Raw genomic sequence first — 19,848 nt, forward strand, 5'->3', positions numbered from 1 at the left:
CAGAGTGCCCCATTCTCCATTGTAAGTGAACTATTCAGATTAAGAAGAGCTGGACTATGAGGCCGAAAGGAGGGATTTTCCAGCGAGGTTTGAATCTCTGAACCTCTCATCTCAGTCTCCCAAATTGTGTCCTTCCTAATCCAAAAGCGCTCTCGGTCGAAACAGGGTTTCTACCACACACGTGAAAGCTTGGGCAAAGGGAATCCTTTTCGAGGAACGCCAAACAGGAAGAAATCAGGCCATTTAAGGGCATCTACGTCACCACTGTCTGACTCACTCCTTGGAATGAACCAAGTGCGGCTTTAGCTAGGGGAGGCTGCAGTCCACTGAACCTTTAGATTGTATTTTAAGAGGTCTTTCTTGCCCGCAGGGGGTGTCATCTCTACAGTTCATCGGGTTCCCTGTCGAAATGAGGTCTCAGGGGAGGGGTTTCCTACCCGAATACGCCGAGTGGCAGTTTAGCGATGTCTCATCCCCCCTCCTTAGAGAATAGCGTGGGCTGGGAGCTCCCATTCATAAAAATCAGGCAAATGGAAAGCGCTCTTTTCAGCGTGTGAGACAGTTCGCTGGGCTGAGGCTGGGTAGAGATGTACAAAGGTTACGGAGCGGGAAGGGCACCTGCTCCCGGGAGTCATCGGCCCTCCACTCTGCGCCCAGGGACGCAGCAGGTAAGGCTTTTCTCCCTACTCTCTCCTAACTCTGGACACTCTTTAGTGTGCCATTGCCGGGCAAATGATCCCTCCCCACGCGTCTTCCAGGGCAGAGGCTTGAAACTGATGATTGCCCCAAAGACAGAAGCCTCAGGAGCCAGGGGTGCCAACTTGAATAAAATATTGGGGGGGGCAGGTATAATCGATCACAAGACGTGGGTCACGCACACTATTTGAATGGCAATGCCAATCAGCGGGGGGGGGCGCTGACCCCCCTCCAATATTTTATTAGGGGACGAAGGGACCGCGGCTCCTATGTCAGGAGTCCCATGGGGAGGAGAGGGGTTTATAGTTCCAGGGTATGATATAGTTCCCGCGCCCCCGGTTTGAAATTTCTGAATAAGTGCTCGGGTTTCCCTGTTCCTGGGGAGCCCCAGTCTGATCTCACGCGCCTTTCCCCCTAAATCGGGGGTGGAGAGGGGTTGCTTCTGTCAAATGGGTGGTGTAAGAGAGAGAAGGAATTGTTGTGTTGTATTGCCTGTCCAAACACTTAAAATGAAGCGATGGCCTTGTGGGAATTTTGTGGCCCTTTTTTTATAGGTGCCTCTATGCCGGGTTTATTTCCATTCGATAATTTATTGTGTGTGTGTTTTCTAGGTTATTTAATATAGTTATCTACTAAAATTATAAACACGTTTTATTAGATTGCAATATGATTTCCAGCTATAGAAAAAAGAATACTCTCAATGTGCTCAGAGGCACGGGCAAGGGAGGTCAAACTAAACAAGGAGCGGGAGCAAATCCGGGTTTAAGAAGCCGCTTTGCTGGCTTTGGCTATTGGAGCAGTGCCGGTTTTGACCGCTAGGGGGTAGCTCACGCCCGGCTTCCATAGTGGGTAAAAGCGCCTTGCATCTGATTTTTCTCTCAAATGAAGGTTTGGCTATTCAGTGTCAGCTCTGAAAAGAGATTACAGAGAGGTGGGTTCTTCGAATGGCTTTGACAACTGGTGGTTTTGCAAGAGGGAAGCTGCAGGGAAAGAGATAGCAGGAGTTTAGTTTTGAACCCCATCCACAGCAAGCGTATGTGTGTGTACAGCACCTGGCACACAGCAGAGGTTTAAAAATGTAAGTTTCGGGTGCGTTTTCATCATTTCTTATGATTAAGCAGTATAGAAATCCTATTAGATAAAAATAAATATTTTATTTTTGGGAGGGGGGCGAGGGGAACCAGAATAACAACATCTGGTTTTTATCCATAATTTTAGAGTTTCTTTAAGATTAAGTGATATATAAATCTTGTTCGATACAAAAAATAAAATAGAACCCAAGATTCCTGCATACAGTGGAATGGGGAGATAACTCTACAGGGGACACGAAGGAGGATCTGGGAATCATTATGGGATGTTCGCATGTTGCAGTCAACAAGCGTACAATCTGTGTGCACAAATAGCTGTACTGTACACTCATTTGGTTACTCACATTGAGAGTACGGTCTGTGTACCTTGTGCACAGAGTAGGTGAGCTGTTACCAATCAACAAAGTGTACCCTTTCTCACGCAAAACACTATATAGAGATTGCTTGAGCCTAGGTCAGTGTAATGTGTGAACAAGCCTAATGTCTCATCTGTCCTTTATTCTGGTTGCAAATGGGGATTTGGGGTTAAGGGAAAGAACTGAGCCTATAAGAAGAGACAGACGGGGTGGATTTTAGTGGATTGCTGTATGTGTGTGGTGTTTGGTGACTAAATCCACAGAGATGTGGCTAGATTGAATAAAACAGAGTCATCATTATGTGTTGGCATTGATAATTCTGGGGGCCTTTCACCCAGAAAACAAGATAAATTGATGACTCAAACTAGCTACTGTTGGCGAGAAAGTAAATATGCCAGCATCTAAACCCCATGGGGCTCTTCATCAGGCAGAGGAAGGAAGGCAAAGTGTGAGGGATTGGTGGAAGAGAGCCTTGGATCTCAAGGATGGGCAACCTGCAGCCCTCGAAAAGTTGTTCAGTTGCTATCTTCCCTGACCATTGGGCATGCTGGCTGGGGCTGATGGGACCCAGAGTCCAGCAACATCTTGAGGGCCACAGATTCCCTCCATCCCTTACATAGACTTTTCCTCAATGAATTTGCATTACCCCCCCAATCTGTTGGTGGCTTCCATCCTGCCTTGTGGCAAGGAGTTCCTTAAGCCGATCGTGCTTTCAGAAATTGCCCAGGAATAACCTGAGTTCCTGCAACTCATCATGAGTAAGCAGGAAGGGAGATCATGGCTTCAACCAGGAACATAAAACTGCCACCTTGGGGATTGGGAGAGAATTTTCTGCCTTGTACAGGGACCCTAGGACAAAGAATGTTGGTATATTATCATTTTTAAAATACAGTTTGGATCAGAAACGCTCTACTGGAGAAAAAATAAATAGAGATTTTAGTATTGAGAAATAAGGGGGAAGAGTCATAGCTTGGGGGTCCCCGGTTCAATCCCTGGCGGGACCTGCAGGAAGGGCTGGGAACTAAACCTCCCACCTAATACAGTCAAAGTCACTGTTCCCCTTTCATAGGACTGTAGAGCGGGAAGGGACCCCAGGGGTCATCTAGTCCAACCCCCGGCCATGCAGGAATCTTTTGCCCGAAGTGGGACTCGAAACCACGACCCTGAGTCTCATGCTCTACCGACTGAGTCATCCCTTCACAAGAAGAATCTTATTTGGGGAAGGCCCACAGCTCAGTGGGAGAGCTTCTGCCTTGCAAGCAGAAGATCCCACGTTCAATCTCTGGCATCTGCAGGTGGGGCTGAGAATGCCCCTCCCCGGAAACCCCTGAAGAGCTGCTGCCAGCCCGTGCAGACAATACTGAGCTAGATGGACCATTGGATCTGACCGGCTATAAGGCAGCTTCCTCTGTTCCTACATCCATATTCTAGCAGAGAGGGGGGAAATTCAGGTTCGTGTATTTAAATGGGGGCAGACGGTCCTTGCTCGGTGGCGACTTCTCTCTGCCCCCCCCCCCGCAAAAAAATCCACACCTGGGTCGTTTCCCTGGGACAGGACGGGAGGGGCCGCGCTCCCCTTTTTTTCTGCTGTGTCATCTTGTGCTGTGTCATAACAAGGTGAGTCATCAGAACAGTCGTCAGTGCGAGTCACCCGCTCGACAGACAGCGAGGGTGGGGCGCCCTTCCCCTCTCCCGTTCCTTCCTCGGATCCCGTTTCAAAGGCAGCTGGGAGTTTTGTTCTTCCCCAATCCGCCTTCCTCTCCTCTTGCGAAATGCCCCTGGGAACCGGCTCAACGTAATAAAAAATAAATTTAAAAAATCTGCCAGCTCTCGTCCTACCTTGCAAGTCTGGAGGATGATGCACATGGAAGAACTGTTGCACTCCACCTCTTAGCATCCCTAGCCAGTCTGGACAATGGTCAGGGAGGATGGGACTTGGGGGGTCGAGGGCACCCAATTCCCCACCCCTGACCCCCTATGCGATGTGCTCTCTAAACCCAGCAGGGAGAGTTAAATTCAGTACCTAGTCCTGGTAGTATTTGTTACAGCACCTCCTTGTGGGGGGTCCTTCTGTCTCTGTCTTCTGTCTTTCCATGACGCTGTCTGTCTTTAAAATCTGCCAGGGTAATGTTCTCTTAAAAACACCAACAAAAGGGGGTGTCCGAGAGGGGAATGTAAACTCTTTCCCCTTTGTGTCAGATGTGTGTTGTGGAGATGGTGCTTTCCAGAGGAGAGTCACTGCTGTTTCATATGTCTGGCAGCTGAACCCTTCTGAAAAGTGGGTCTATCCAGTCCAATATGTTGCCAGCCGGAAGCCCTCTAGCCAAGGCATGGCTTGCCCTCCACATCTGGCACCCAGGCTGAGGTTCTTGTGGACATGGAGGTTTGCCTCAGAGATCGTGATTGACCCAGGGGTCAGCAAACTTTTTCAGCAGGGGGCCGGTCCACTGTCACTCAGACCTTGTGGGGGGCCAGACTATATTTTTTGGGGGGAAATGAACAAATCCCTATGCCCCACAAATAACCCAGAGATGCATTTTAAATAAAAGCACACATTCTACTCATGTAAAAGCACGCTGATTCCCAGACAGTCCATGGGCCGGATTTAGAAGGCGACTGGGTGGATTTGGCCCCCGGGCCTTAGTTTGCCTGCCCATGTGATAGACCCTACCTTCTGTGAATCAGCAGAACAGCACCAGCATGTCTGATGGCAGTGGGTTGTAAAGCGAATCTGACGCAGAGTTGGAATTTATAAACATGAAAAACTTGGGTGCATTAATGCCAAGGGGGCCTACTCTGAGTAGGACTCAGTTGGATGCAGCCCACTGCACGTTCAGTATGATGAGAGAGGGAGCGGTGTCTCTCTGCAGCAGTGACTGGGGAACCTCTGGGTGTTGCAGGACTCCAACTCCCATCATCCCTCACTGCTGGCCATGCTGGCTGAGGCTGATGGAAGTTGGAGTCCAACAGCATCCAGAGGCTGATAGTCACTCCCCTCCCCCATTCCTGGCCCTGCAGCATCCAGCTTTTTCTGCCTGGGCCTCTACCAGTGTAATGTGCCATGGTCAGAGTGTTGGGCTAGGACCTGGGAGACCAGGGTTCGAATCCCGACACGGCCACAGGGTTGCTTTTAAGGATAAGGTGGAGAGGAGGAGAATAATGTGCTCCACCTTGAACTCCTTACAAGTAAGGTGGGATATAAATGTGTTTTTTATATGTTGAACTCATGCCCTGTCTTGTTCTAACCACTGTGCATCACTCCCCTTGAGGAGCAGGGTGTATTACGCAAGAGACCCAACTTATCCTGCAAGGGAGAGTGGCGGCTTTGCAGTGAAATTGCAGACAGTGTAGTTAGTGGTTAGCGTGTTAGGCTAGGACATGGAAGATGCAGATGGCAGCAGTACCCACTCAGTCTTGAAGCTCACTGGTTGACTAAACAGAAAATGGAAAGAATAAAATCTGCTGTTCTCATCCTCTTACAATTAGAACTGTAGAGTTGGAAGGGACCCTGAGGATCATCTAGTCCAACCCCTGCAATGCAACTGTCCCATATGGGGATCGAACCTGCAACCTTGGCACCACACTCTAGTCAACTGAGCTGTTGGTATACCAAGGATCTTGGTATAATTGGTTCTTGGTGGAAGGGTGCAATTTTGCCAGTAATGTCGTCCCACCCACCCCACCCCCGTTAAGTGGTGTACAAATTTTACGAAATAAATAAAGCAAATTAAAAGTGTAATAAAACGAAGTTTTCCGATCGTGACTCTCCCCTCCAAAAAATTGGGAAGTAGGGTTGCTCTAACCCTTCCCCCACCCCCGATTCTGGCCAAGAACCCAGGAGTCCTGCTTCCTAGCAGGCTACCTGGGCCTGGGCAACAGCCTTGTCTTGAGACAGGTGGCTCTGGGTTTCCCCCACCCTCACCTGGGCTGGAGGTAGGATGTGTCAGAGAAACAGCAGGCAATGAGTCTGTGTAGGTTTTGAGGCCGCTCCCAGCGAGTCGGATGAGATGACGCCAGCTGCCCCACGTAGAAGGCCAGGGCGGGCCTCCCCGGAGGTGTACCAACATGCCTCAGGGAAAGGCAGAGGCTACTGGCGAAGTAGGTCAAGGGGTGTGTGAAAAGGGCACTGGGTGCGTAATTCCGGGGGGTAGAGAGGCAGCTGTCTCCTCTCTGCCCTGGGGCTTAATGGCTCCACTGTGCAGGGTGGAGGAATAGACTGGGAACTGAGCTCTGCTGCAGTCCTTCCTTTGACTATGTGAGGTGACAAGTGTTCCTGAGCATGTGCAGAGGGCCAACATGCAGCCGTACACAGCTGGGATATGAGGGGAAAGGCAGATTGTTATCCCAAGGCAGTTCGGCTCCAGAGGTGGGAAATAAAAAAAGCAGCTTGTTCCTGCAAGATTGAGAGATGGTCACCGGCTTGGGTGACTTGTCAAAGAGAGCTAGACAAATATCATGGGGAATAAAGGTTAATAATGGCGGCTAGCTGCTATGGCTGTGCTCTCTCTGCCTCTGAGTAACCCTTGTTGGGCCACTGCAAGCCGGGAAAGTTGCATTGCGCTCTGGTTCCTGTTTGGTGACCTCTCCCAGGCATCTAGATGGGACGCGGGTGGCGGTGTGGGTTAAACCACAGAGCCTAGGGCTTGCTGATCAGAAGGTCGGTGGTTTGAACCCCCATGACGGGGTGAGCTCCCTTTGCTTGGTCCCTGCTCCTGCCAACCTAGCAGTTTGAAAGCATGTCAAAGTGCAAGTAGATAAATAGGTACCACTCCAGCGGGAAGGTAAATGGTGTTTCCGTGTGCTGCTCTGGTTCGCCAGAAGCGGCTCAGTCATGCTGGCCACATGACCCAGAAGCTGTACGCTGGCTTCCTTGGCCAATAAAGCAAGATGAGCGCCGCAACCCCAGAGTCTGTCACGACTGGACCTAATGGTCAGGGGTCCCTTTACCTTTACCTTTTACCCAGGCATCTATTTGACCACTGAGAGGACAGGATGCTGGACTCGCTGGGCAGTTGGCCGGATCCAGCAGATCTCTTTTCATATTCTCTCTTCCTTAAGTATCTTGGGCAGGCAAGGGCTCTGTCTTCCAGGAAATTATATTGCACAAGGTTCATGGAAACGAATCTCCCATTATTGTGCAACTCTTCCTGGTCCTAGAATCATAGAATCGTCTATGGAAGGGAACCACGAGGGTCCAGTAGTCCAGCCCCTTGCCATGCAGGAATCTTCTGCCCATGACCCTGAGGTTAAGAGTCTCATGCTCTACCCATCGAGCTATCCTATGCACATGGTTTGTGCAGGAGAAGGTTACCAGTGGATTGGGCCCTGCGGGTCAAGTCTGCCGCTCTCAGTGCTGTCCCGAAATCTACAGCCTGTGTTTAAAAAAGTTCCATATGCTCAGAGACTTTGCTTCTGTTCATTGGGGGATATAGGAAGCTCAGAGCACTTTAGATGTCCCTTTTATGAAGAGGCACGTAGTGAGACCATTGATCCCCTGCTGGTGAGGCTCACTGACCTCCCCAAAAAGCAAAAATTTGACCTTTTCCTGTTAGGCAAAGACCATAAGACGACCCGGATGGTCGCCAGATTCTGTGTACAGATCTGTAGGCGCAGACCATCCCCCAATCCAAACTAGTTCATTAAGAAAATCCCCAAACTCGGTTCCATGGGTGACTGTGGGTCATCTTTCTGCGGTAGCTTATCTTAAAGTTTTAAGTGTCTATATGCTTATTGCATTTATAACTTTTAAATTTATTGTTGTACATTGTTTTAAATGTTTGTTTTCCTTCTGGGATTGTATCCCCAAGTGTGTTTTATAATCTGGTCTCCGACCGTAACAAATTATCTGTCTGTCTGTCTATCTATCTACAGCCTGTGGTGAGATGGGAGAAGGGCTTCCAGATTTAAGAGGCCATTTGATGCCTGGCAGGTTCTGGCAACCTTGAATTTATTTTCTATGAGGGTATCTGTATAGGGCTATTGGTGGCTCCCAGTGGCTCTGCTGTGGCTCTGCTGTTGGAAGGTAGCAAGCAAATTGCTTTGAATTATAATGGGGGCTGATCTAGTTGCCAGGTTTATCTTATGTTCTTATGCTATTTGATTTTTTATTTAATGTTTTAAATAAAACAATGTTTTCATTGTTGTTGTTTGCACCACTGGGCACCTTTGGTGGGGTGGAAATTGAAGGAAGGAAGACATTCACATTTTCATTGCTATGATGAAGAGAGGCTTGTTCTCTTTTCAGAAGAAGCCCTTCTTATCGAAGAATAGAATTCTATAGTTGGGTCTATGTCCATCAGTGGCGTGCGGGTCAGCGGACTAGGGGGACAAGGCTAGTTCCCTAAATGTTCCCTTGGTGCTTCCTTCCCAAAGCCCAGGAAGCTTCTATCTGGTTTAGGGAGGGAGGTACAATACGCACACATGGGACGTTGTTGTGATGTTGTGACATTGTGACGTCACCAGGGCCGGATTTAGGTTTGATGAGGCCCTAAGCTACTGTAGTGAGGCCCTTTATAGGTCCAACAAATTGCCGCTGTTTTTTGTGTTGAATATATGCTATATGGTAATTTATGGACCTAATAGGTATCTAAAGCCATTTGCACATATTGCCATGCAACCAGTCCATGCAGAATGTAGGCACCCTATTTTAGGGAGCAAGCTAGCAGGCGGGGCTCCTTACTTACATCATAGGAGCTTACACAACACAAAACACTGTTGATGTATGTAGTTTTAATTTTATTTGTTTTTTATCTAATATTTTGGAAATGTACATCCAGGGTTTTTTTCATTTTGTTTTTTTTGGGGGGGGCCCAAGAGAGTGGGGCCCTAAGCTATAGCTTGTTTAGCTTATACGTAAATCCGGCACTGGATGTCACTGTTGTGACGTCACCCTTCCAATTGCCCTCACAAGCTGGTTCCCTCTGGCGCTAACTGTTCCCCTACGAAAAATTTCACCACACGCCACTGTTTATCCATGCTACCCTGAACATGCCCAATCTCGTCTGATCTCGGAAGCTAATCAGGGGCAGGTCTGGTTAGTACTTGGATAGGAGAATTGTAGAGGATCATCTATGCAGAAATCTTTTGCCCAATGTGGGACTCGAACCCGTGACCCATAGATTAAGAGTCTTGTGTTCTACTGACTGAGCTATGGGCCCAGTTGCACCTGCATGCCTCTGTGCTTGGTTTTGAAACTCAGCCAGTTCCAAAAACTGTGGAGGTGAAGTCAGTGCAAAAGGGGGCAAGAGCAGCCTGCCTTTTTAAAAAGGGAGAAATATGTTTTTTTAAATTATTTTGTGAGTAAAATGGGGAAGAGGTGGCAAAATACTTCTCTCCTCTACCAGCAGCTTCACTGTCATTGGTCAGAACACTGGAAGGGAGGAGTAAATTAGTAATCTGGATGAGAATTTGAGTAGAGCAACCTTCACCAATGTAGTGTTTTGGACTACAACTCCCATCAGGCATGCAACATGACTGCCAGCCGCAGCTGATGGGAGATGTAGCCCAAAACATCTGGAGGGAACCTTATTGGTGAAGTCTAGGGTAACATGTCCAGCAACCTTCCCCTGACCTGGTGCCCTCCATATGTTTTGGACTACAACTCCCAGCAGCCCCTTCCAGCAGCCATGCAGCATGGCAGCTGTGTCTCTATGTACAGTATATAGCAACATTTTAATTTTGCTAAGCTCGTGATTTGCTGCGCCCCCCTGCTCCAGCAGGGTTAAAAGGGGGGCAAGGGGGGGACTTCCTTTTGAGGCAGGCATGCAAAACCTCAGAACATACAAAGCATTTGAAAGAGTGCCTTTAGGCATGCCCAGAGTGCAGTCTCTAAAATGGCCAATCTGTTGCAGTCCAACTCATCTGGAAGGCACCAAGGACTCAGCTGTACAGCTACAAATATAATGTTTTAAGTGCATTATACAAATGTGACACTAGATGGCGATGGTGAGCTAATGGCAAATTCAATTTTTCTTAAAAAGCATTTTCACAGCGGTTTTTTATACATGTCTAGATTCCACCCAGGCTGCAAAAGGAGGCTGTAACGAGTGCCTTTTCCTCCTAGGAAAGTTTGTGCGCTCGTTGGTGGCTTCTGAGCTCCGCAGAGACGCCCAAGCTCTGTTTGTGACCCTCTTTGTCTTCTTCCCCTCCAGCAGAAGTACCCGTCTGATCCCGGGGCCGGCAGCAGCAGCAGTGCCGGCGGCGGCTTTGTCCCCAACCTCAACACCATCACCACCAGCCACGACCTACAGTGGATGGTTCAGCCCACCATCATGGGCGCTTCTCCAGGAATCCCCCCTTACCCGCGACCCTACCGCTGCCCGCACTATCCTCCAGGCATTCGGCCAGGTGTGATCCGCACTGCTGGCCCAATCCTGACACCGCGGAGGCGTCATTCGGAGCATGTGAGTATTGGGGGGGTGGGCAGGGAGGGAATGTGGAAGGCCCAGTGGGTAGATGACAGCAGAAGGTTCCTGAAAAATATGTGAAGCTTAGTGCATTTGTGCAGCAACATTTCAGTGTGGCAAAGATCTGCTGTTGCCTCCTAGATAGAGGAGGTTAAAAAGGAGGGAAGAGACTCTGAGGGCAGGCTTGGAACATGCAAAGAATGCACAAGAGGCAGGATTAAGAGGCCTGAAGCACTTAAAAGATTTTGGTGCCCCCATATATGTCAAAATACAGTGGTACCTCAGGTTACAGACGCTTCATATTACAGACTCCGCTAACCCAGAAATATTACCTCAGGTTAAGAACTTTGCTTCAGGATGAGAACAGAAATCGCGCAGCGGCGACAGCGGGAGGCCCCATTAGCTGAAGTGGTGCTTCAGGTTAAGAACAGTTTCAGGTTAAGAACGGACCTCCGGAACGAATTAAGTTCTTAACCCGAGGTAGCACTGTATAAGCAAATAATAAACCGTAAAATGAAATTCTATTAAAAAACCAAAAAAAAACCTACAATAAGATGGATAAGAATCTTTGGTTTTGTATACAGTGGTACTTTGAGTTACAAATGCCTCAGGTTACAAATGCTTCAGGTTACAAACTCTGCTAACCTGGAAGAGTTACCACGAGTTGAGAACTTTGCCCCAGGATGAGAACGGAAATCGTGTGCCGGCAGCAAGAAGCCCCATTTGCGAAAGCACGCCTCTAGTTAAGAACAGTACCACTGTACTTCTACTTTATTTTTGAAAAAATGTTCTCCTGCTTTTTCTTATGGCATTGACTTTGATCAGGTCCTCAGCAGGGCCGTCTTTACCTGGGGGTGCAAGGGGTGCGGGGCACCCAGGTGCCGAATTCTGGGGGGCACCAGGTGCCTGCCGCTGAAGCCGCCTAAGCTCTTAACTATCTACCTGTTATTAAATAATAAATAATTTTGATCAAGCTAGAAAAAACAAAACACACATATACCTAGGTATTACCGAAATGTATACCTACTGTTTCACTAAAGGACTTTTGACTTTGTGCGCTCATCTACCAAAGACGCACTGCACCAGCAGCGGCACTTGTCATTCACAACGATGCCGTGCATGCGAAATTAACTCTTACATCAAAATATGATGTTACGTATTGTATTGAGCTGCTATGCGGCAGCAGGGTCAGTGGGACCTTTGACATGACTTGATGTTTCTCCTACGTCGGTGCCTAAACAATACTTATAAGTTTGTGTGTAGTGGCGCTAATTTGGGGGCTAAACTAAATTTGGGGGCGCTGGGTGGATCTTTGCAGCCCAGCGGCACATAGGCTAAAGACAGCCCTGGTCCTCAGAATGAATATTACGTAGTACATCTGCTCCTATGCTTGGTAGAGAGATAAGGCATCCAGCCTGCCTTGTTGCATAGTTCTTCCGCTGGGATTTTTTAATAAACTTCAACTGAGAAAAGAAACAGTCAGCTGAGTAATTTATTACCATTAATGTTAAAAATCTGGCAATGAAAATTTCCCTGCTTCCCTTGATGCCGTAAGCCAGCCTTTCTCAACCCGTGGGTCCCCAGATGTTGTTGAACTACAAATCCCATCACCCCTAGCTAGCAAGGCCAGAGCTCAGGGCTGATGGGAGTTGTAGTCCAACAACATCTGGGGACCCACAGGTTGAGAACCACATGGGTGGGCAAACTAAGGCCCGGGGGCCAGATCCGGCCCAGTCGCCTTCTAAATCCAGCACGCGAACGGTCCGGGAATCAGCGTGTTTTTACATTAGTAGAATGTGTCCTTTCATTTAAAATGCATCTCTGGGTTATTTGTGGGGCATAGGAATTCGTCCATTCCCCCCCCCCCAAAAATTATAGTCCGGCCCCCTGATGAAAAAGTTTGCTGACCCCTGATCTAAAGCATGCTCTTTGGGAAACATTTTACTCCATTTTGGAACAAGAATGTGCTTCTCAAGCACTTGTTGCCCCTTCATGGCCACAGAAACCATTTTCTTAGGTCTACTCCTATTAGGTTGGGCCCAGGGATGCTGCAGGGCTGTGTCACCCACACGAGGGTTGCCATATGTCCGGAATTTCCCGGACATAGCTGGGATCCGGCCATCGGAAACAGTGTCCTGGCGGAAATCGCTGAAATGTCTAGGAAAATTCAGACGTATGGCAACTAATGCCGGAAGTCTAGATTTTCCTTGATTTCCTTAAAAATAGCTACAAAACTTCATTTTATTTTTTTAGATTTTGCAAAAAAAAAAAAAGGTCAGCTTTGGGCAAAACTAAAACTTTGGTTAGAGTGTGTTGCTGATAATATGGGTGCATTATTCCATTGCAGGGAGTTGGACTAGATGATCCGTGGGATCCCTTCCAACTCTAGGATTCGCCTTTATACATATATAAAGGTGAGGTTGGCACAGCCTGGTTGCAAGGTGTGGTGTCCTATGGGTGGACTAATTAAGGGGAGGGGAGCACAGAACATGATACAAGCCGACATCCTTTGAAACACCCAACTGCATGGGCAGACAGCTGGGATAGAAATTCCCATGTTAAGCAATATGATAACACAAAGGGATGTACTGTTGCAAAGCACGATGCACAAAGCACTCTGGGAAGAGAACCAGCCCTGCACATTTCAAAGTCTTCATGTGTACATAGCTTTGTATATCCTCAGCATGTTGATAAACTCAGCAGGCCTGCACTCTGGACATGGCCAAAGGCTCTCTTGTCAGGGTTGGATTAAGCATTATGCAAAATAAGCATGTGCTTAGGCCAGGGGTCAGCAAACATTTTCAACAGGGGACCGGTCCACTGTCCCTCGGACCTTGTGGGGGGCTGGACTATATTTTTTTGGGGGGGGATGATCAGCCCATAGTGTGGGGTGGGGATTATGTCATGTGCACAGTACCCTTGAAATGCACCTGCGTCCAGCACTGAATGAACATTATCACGCAGTCTGTAGATGCCTCAAGAGGGCCTCTGGGCTTGCACAGAGTGCAGGCCTGCTAAACCTTGGCACATGCAAGGAAAGTGCAAGAGGGCGCTTCCAGCAGAGTCCAGTCTCCAAAACAGCTGAGCCACTAGTGTAAATTAAACATGGCCTGCTTTTTGATCTGCCTGGTGGGATCTTTCATAGCCGTGCAACAGGCATAGGTTTGACAGCTATCTCTTTCTGATGGCCTGGAGAGGCGGCAGCAGGAGGGGGGCCTGGTTAGCTTTTCTGCCCATCACGTAGCTGCGGAAGGGCACAGAAGCAGTACTGGAAGAAAAGGACACATATTTTCACTAGAGATTGGCTAGAGATTAAGGCCAAGATGCTGTTGGTGGACCATCTCAGCTGCGTTTCCGTACACACTTGCGCCCTCTGCTGTCCATGAAGCGCATAGACGGTACTCCAGTTTGGCGAGAGAGCTGCCTCCAGTCATAGACTCGTGGAATTATAGAGTTGGAAGGGATCCTGAGGATCATCTACTCCAGGGTCTCTCAAACTTGGGTCTCCAGCTGTTTTTGAACTACAATTCCCATCATCCCTGACCACTGGTTCCGCTAGCTAGGGATGATGGGAGTTGTAGTCCAAAACCAGCTGGAGACCCAAGTTTGAGAGACCCTGATCTAGCCCAACCCAATATGCAGCTGTCCCATCTGGGGATCAACCTTGCAACCTTGGCATTATCAGCACCACCTGAGCTATGATGAGTCAACTTCCTGTTTAAATCAACTCAGTTCAGGACCATGTGGACTAGCAACTAGGGGGAAAGGCCTAATAGCTCAGCGGCAGAGCACCTGCTTTCCATGGAAAAGGATCTGGGTTCAATCCCTACCATTTCCCAGGTAGGGCTTGGAGAGACTCCTGTCTCAAACTCTGGAGACAAAACTGAGCTAGGTGGATGAATGGGGTTTGTGATTTGGTGTGAAGCAGCCTCTGACGCGCCCGTCTTCTGCAGCTGACACCCGAGGAGGAGGAGCGGCGGCGGCTGCGGAGGGAGAGGAACAAGCTGGCAGCAGCCAAGTGCCGGAATCGCCGGAAGGAATTAACAGACACCTTGCAAGCCGTAAGTGACTCTCCTATGCTCTCCCTGGTGCTTCTGGAAGGTGGACTCTTTTATTTAGTTATTTAGAGTGTTTGCACCCCAATCTTCAGCCCCCCCCAAAAAAAGGCTCCCAGAGCAGATTGCACAGAATCAGAACCAAGACAATCACTACCAACAGGCATACAATCTTCTTTTTTTTTTTTTACATAATCCTATTTACTGATTTTTCACAAAGGAAACAAGAATCTTTACAAATTTTAACATAAGCCGTGAGTTACTTTATCCATTGACTTCCCATCCTCCACTTCCATGGTTTCCATAAGGTAAAGGTAAAGGGACTCCTGACCATTAGGTCCAGTCGTGACCGACTCTGGGGTTGTGGCGCTCATCTCGCTTTACTGGCCGAGGGAGCTGGCGTACAGCTTCCGGGTCATGTGGCCAGCATGACTAAGCCGCTTCTGGTGAACCAGAGCAGCGCACGGAAACGCCGTTTACCTTGCACTTATCTACTTGCACTTTGACGTGCTTTTGAACTGCTAGGTTGGCAGGAGCAGGAACCGAGCAATGGGAGCTCACCCTGTCAGGGGGATTTGAACCACTGACCATTGGCAAGTCCTAGGCTCTGTGGATTAACCCACAGCGCCACATATTTACCCTTAAATGCTGCTTATTTCGCCTATACCATTCAATGCATTCCATTGGACCTATTTGTCTTAATAATAAGATTGCTCCTATTTCCAGTCCTGCTCGCATTTTCAGCTACCTATAGTAGTTCTTTAAATACTCAGTGGGAAGTTTCCAGTCCCCGAGAAATACAATCTACAAAAACAGACAGAGAGCCCTCTTAGTGAAGTGGTAGAAGCAATATGTGGCCCCCTGGGCCTTCATACCTGGCCCTTGATCCTCTCCACAGGCCCCAACCCTCCCCGGTCTTGCTTGGCACTCTCCTTGCCTGAAGTATCATCCTTGAACTCTGACCACGCCTCTTGGTTCACCAGCTGTGGTGGCTGTTTTGCTTCTGGCCCCACCCACCACCGGCTTGTGAAGAGGGTCGTCTACACTCTGCCCTAGGGTGTGTTATTGTACTCAACAGTTCCCTTTTGCCTGTTTCTCTGCCGCCCTCTTTGAAAAAGTTAACAAATCTCCATTTTTCCCCCTCCCCAGGAGACGGACCAGCTGGAGGCTGAGCAATCTGGGCTGAAGAAGGAGATTGCGGAACTGCAGAAGCAGAAGGAGCGGCTGGAGCTGGTCCTGGAGGCTCATCGACCGGCCTGCAAAGTCCCTGAGGAGTCCTCAGGGGAAGAGGAAGAGGGCCAAAGCCGGCCGGAGACCCTCGCCCAGCTTCCGGTCAAGCGGGAGTCCCCGCCGGGCCCCAGCGGCCCTCGCAGAGTGGCTCCAGTGCCTCCCAGCATCACTCTGCCCCCCAGCGGCCTGCTGGAGCCAGAGGCTCTGCACACCCCGACCCTGATGCCCACGCCGTCCCTCACCCCCTTCACCCCAAGCCTGGTCTTCACCTACCCCACACCGGGGGACCCTGATGGCCCCTCGGGCTCTGGCTTCCCGCACGAGGCCTGCTCCTCTGCCCACCGGCACAGTAGCAGCGGCGACCACTCCTCTGATTCGCTCAACTCCCCCACCTTGTTGGCGCTCTGAGGACCAGGAGGGACCCCCTGGCTCCGTGGCGGGACAGTCCAGAGAGCGACACCTCCAGACCGTTGCGGTTTCTAGGCAGCTTCTGCCCAGGGTTGGGGGTTTTTTTTTGCTGCCAACGGTTCTCCTGGTCATCTGTATACATACCTCATTCGGGGTCCTTGCCTCCTCTGCTGGCCGGAGACCTCACAGGCCTCTCGTTCTGCCATCTGTGCCCAAGTGCTTGGAGTCAAGTTGCCGGTCCTCAAGAGCGACCAGACCATCTTCCCTCCCACCCTACCAGAACTCAACTCATTCCTTGTTTCTCCTTGCTGGTGGCCGCGGCAGGACAGCCATCTCTTTGTGGGGTGGGCTCTAGTTTGGGATTTCCTGCTTCGGCCAAGGGGGTGGAACTCAATGGCCTCAAATGTCCCCCTCCAATTGTTTTATGACTTTTCACAACACTTAAAAAAACACACACAACCCTTACCCTTGATATCCTAGTGGTTTTAGAATAAACAAGCCTTTTACTGTGCACCTTTCCACTTCCTTTTCTCAAACTATTGTAGAATCTGCTTTCTTCAAAGCCAGACATAGAAACACTGATGTTAATCTTCTGTGAACCACCGAAGACTGATCTTTGTGCCCAAAATTATTTCCCATCTCCTGGATGAGGTGGGATACCCTTATGTCGCCCAGGGGTGGAGCTGGTTGAAGACAGATATTTTTTATTATAAACTCACACGTTCCACTGCTTCGCCTTGTCTTAATGTCTCATTTAGTTAATTTGGGTGTTGTCTTGCTCTTCTAAGAGGGTGCATCCTTCTCAACAAAGCCTGTGGCAAAATGAAGGCGGCAACTTCATTGGTTCGGAACAATTATCCTGCTAAAGATGAACAGGAGGAGTGTTTGTTGTGCTGTTGGGAGGGCAGGAGGAGAGGAATCCCCTGTGAATTGATCAGGCAGCTGATCAAAGTCTCCTTTAGCACAAACCACAAGTCTGGGTTTGTGGAAGGGATTTTTCTGAGGGAAAATACGGGGAGCCTTATGGGCTCTGGGGATGTCAGAGAATCTGGATCTGTCTATCCTGGGTACAGGAAAGTTTGCTTTGTAGAATTGAAAAGCTTGGGCTTTCTAGAAGACAAACACCCAAGTTCCTAGTCCTCCTGAGCCGCTGGTTAAAAATAGAGAGTGGAGTCGAAATTCCTCAGATGTTTTAAAAATAACGCTTGGGGGTTTCTTTTTCTTGCCTCCCTGGAAAAGGTCACTTTGAAGATTTCTCCCAAAATATTGTCTGCCATCCCCCACCCCCAGTTTTTCTCCCACAATACCCTGGGGCAACACTAGTTCTGGGGCATAATGGGGGATGTAAAATGGTAACCTGGGTGCCCACAGTTGCCAGACAAGATAGAAGTTCTGGTACTGTCGTGTGACAGGTGAACCTCAGATACCAAGAAACAGGATCTCCCCTCTACCTGGAGAAATTCAGTGAAATTTGTGCCCCCGATTTATTTGCCTACACGGGATGGGGAAACATGGCAGGACCAATGTTTTGGCAAAGGCTAAAAAGTAGCATCAGTAGAGGAGCGTCTTCCCTCAGCTTCTGTTGCCTATGCTCTGATAACCACCTGTGTTAGATTACTGCAATGCGGTATACATGGAGCTGCCCTTGAAGGTTGTTCGGGAACTGCAGCTAGTGCAGAATTCAGCAGCTGGATTGCTGACCCCGGGGGCAAGATGTTCTGAGCATGTATCACAAATCCTCAAGGACCACTACCCACATGAACCAACTTGCACACTCCACATCGTGGAGGATGGCAACATGGGAACGGGCCTTTTCGGTGGTGGCTCCCTGCATCTGGAATGCTCTCTCGGAGGAAGCATGCCTGGCGCCCTGGCTGCCTGTCCTCAGGAGCCCAGTAAAACTATTTCTGTTTACTCAGGCAGGTGTTTGGTTCTTAACCAGAAGAGTAACTAGTTATGTCTGCGGCCTCTTTTTGTGCTCATTGTTTTCAATGTGGTGGGATTTGTTCATATATATATATGTGATTGTCTTGGATTAGCACTTTAGGCTTATTGCTATTTTTTATATTTGGTTTTCATGGCTTCTTCCTGTTTTTTTATTATGCAAGTCGCTTTGAGATGCTTCGGCTTAAAAAGTGACCAATAAAAATTAACACAAATACATATATATATAAAACACACGGCATGTGTTTTATTTGCAAGTGAGGAGTGGGCTGAGGATCTCCTTTCTTTGGGGGCTGAAGAGTGAACATCAGGATGAGACCAAAAGCCCATCCAGTCCAGCATCCTGTTTGCCACAACTAGATGCCTCTAGGAGGCCACCAGAGGAAACCACTTAAGAGGCCGGGGGCCAGCGCTGTCCGGAGACACTTCCGGGTCACGTGGCCAGTGTGACGAAGCTGCAGCTGGTGAGCCAGCACCAGCGCAGCACACGGAAACGCCGTTTACCTTCCCACTATAAAGCGGTCCCTATTTATCTACTTGCACCCGGGGGTGCTTTCGAACTGCTAGGTGGGCAGGAGCAGGGACCGAAAGACGGGAGCTCACCCCGCCGCGGGGATTCGAACCGCCGACCATGCGATCAGCAAGCCCTAGACACTGAGGTTTTACCCACAGCGCCACCCGCTGTAAGGTTTCATACAGCCCTCAATAAACTGTTCTTCCTGCCACATTTGCCTTGAAAGTTGCTTCTCTCAGTCTCTATACCCCACCTAGAAAAGGGGAATCTGACTTTCCTTGCTTTTCAGAAGCTGACTTCTGCCAAGTCAGTTTCGGGACCTTTTTCTGAGCAAACCACCACCACCACTGAAGAACGGGCCTGGCCCTAAATCAGAGGTGATCAACTTCAGGTCTAGGGGCCAACTGTGACCCTCCAGGACTCCCTCTCTCTCTCTCTGGCCATGGGGATTCTATGGCCCTACCACAAACCCCACTACTCTGAAAATCTCCTCTGCAAGAGACTTTTGTGCTTTGGCAAATCATCTCTTTGCCCGGCCAGCCAAGAAAGGTTCCTTTGGGCAGCTCCCACCTGCAGTTGCACAGAGAGTGCTTCATACCATGGTGGATTTCCTCCACATCAGCTTGTGGAAACAACTCGGGGCTTTTTTGGTGGGAAGCGATATAGGTAAAGGTAAAGGGACCCCTGACCATTAGGTCCAGTCGTGACCGACTCTGGGGTTGTGGCGCTCATCTCGCTTTATTGGCCGAGGGAGCCGGCGTACAGCTTCCAGGTCATGTGGCCAGCATGACTACGCCGCTTCTGGCTAACCAGAGCAGTGCATGGAAATGCCGTTTACCTTCCCACTGGAGCGGTACCTATTTATCTACTTGCACTTTGACGTGCTTTCAAACTGCTAGTTTGGCAGGAGTATGGACTGAGCTCATGCCGTTGTGGGGATTTGAACCACCGACCTTCTGATCAGCAAGTCATAGGCTCTGTGGTTTAACCCACAGCGCCACCCATGTCCCTTGGGAAGCGATATACACCTTTTAAATTAAAACCGAAACCTTCTGCGCGTTCCACGGCGTGGGGGCCACAGCAGATTCCTTCTCTCCAGCAGGGCGGGAACATCTGAGGTTAGAACTCACACACTCACAAGCCAGCCCTTTT

At 49.2% G+C, this 19,848-nt stretch overlaps 1 protein-coding gene across 1 annotated transcript; it reads left to right on the plus strand.

The window, feature by feature from the left end:
• Positions 1-371: 371 nt before the first annotated feature.
• FOSL1 (FOS like 1, AP-1 transcription factor subunit) lies at positions 372-18,351 on the plus strand. Its single transcript, XM_053369231.1, has 4 exons — positions 372-668; positions 10,291-10,542; positions 14,499-14,606; positions 15,750-18,351. The coding sequence occupies exons 1-4, from the start codon at positions 588-590 to the stop codon at positions 16,236-16,238; spliced, it is 930 nt and encodes a 309-aa protein (XP_053225206.1). The 5' UTR covers positions 372-587; the 3' UTR covers positions 16,239-18,351.
• Positions 18,352-19,848: the final 1,497 nt, after the last annotated feature.

This window comes from Podarcis raffonei, chromosome 16, assembly GCF_027172205.1.
Source record: "Podarcis raffonei isolate rPodRaf1 chromosome 16, rPodRaf1.pri, whole genome shotgun sequence".
Taxonomy (NCBI): domain Eukaryota; kingdom Metazoa; phylum Chordata; class Lepidosauria; order Squamata; family Lacertidae; genus Podarcis; species Podarcis raffonei.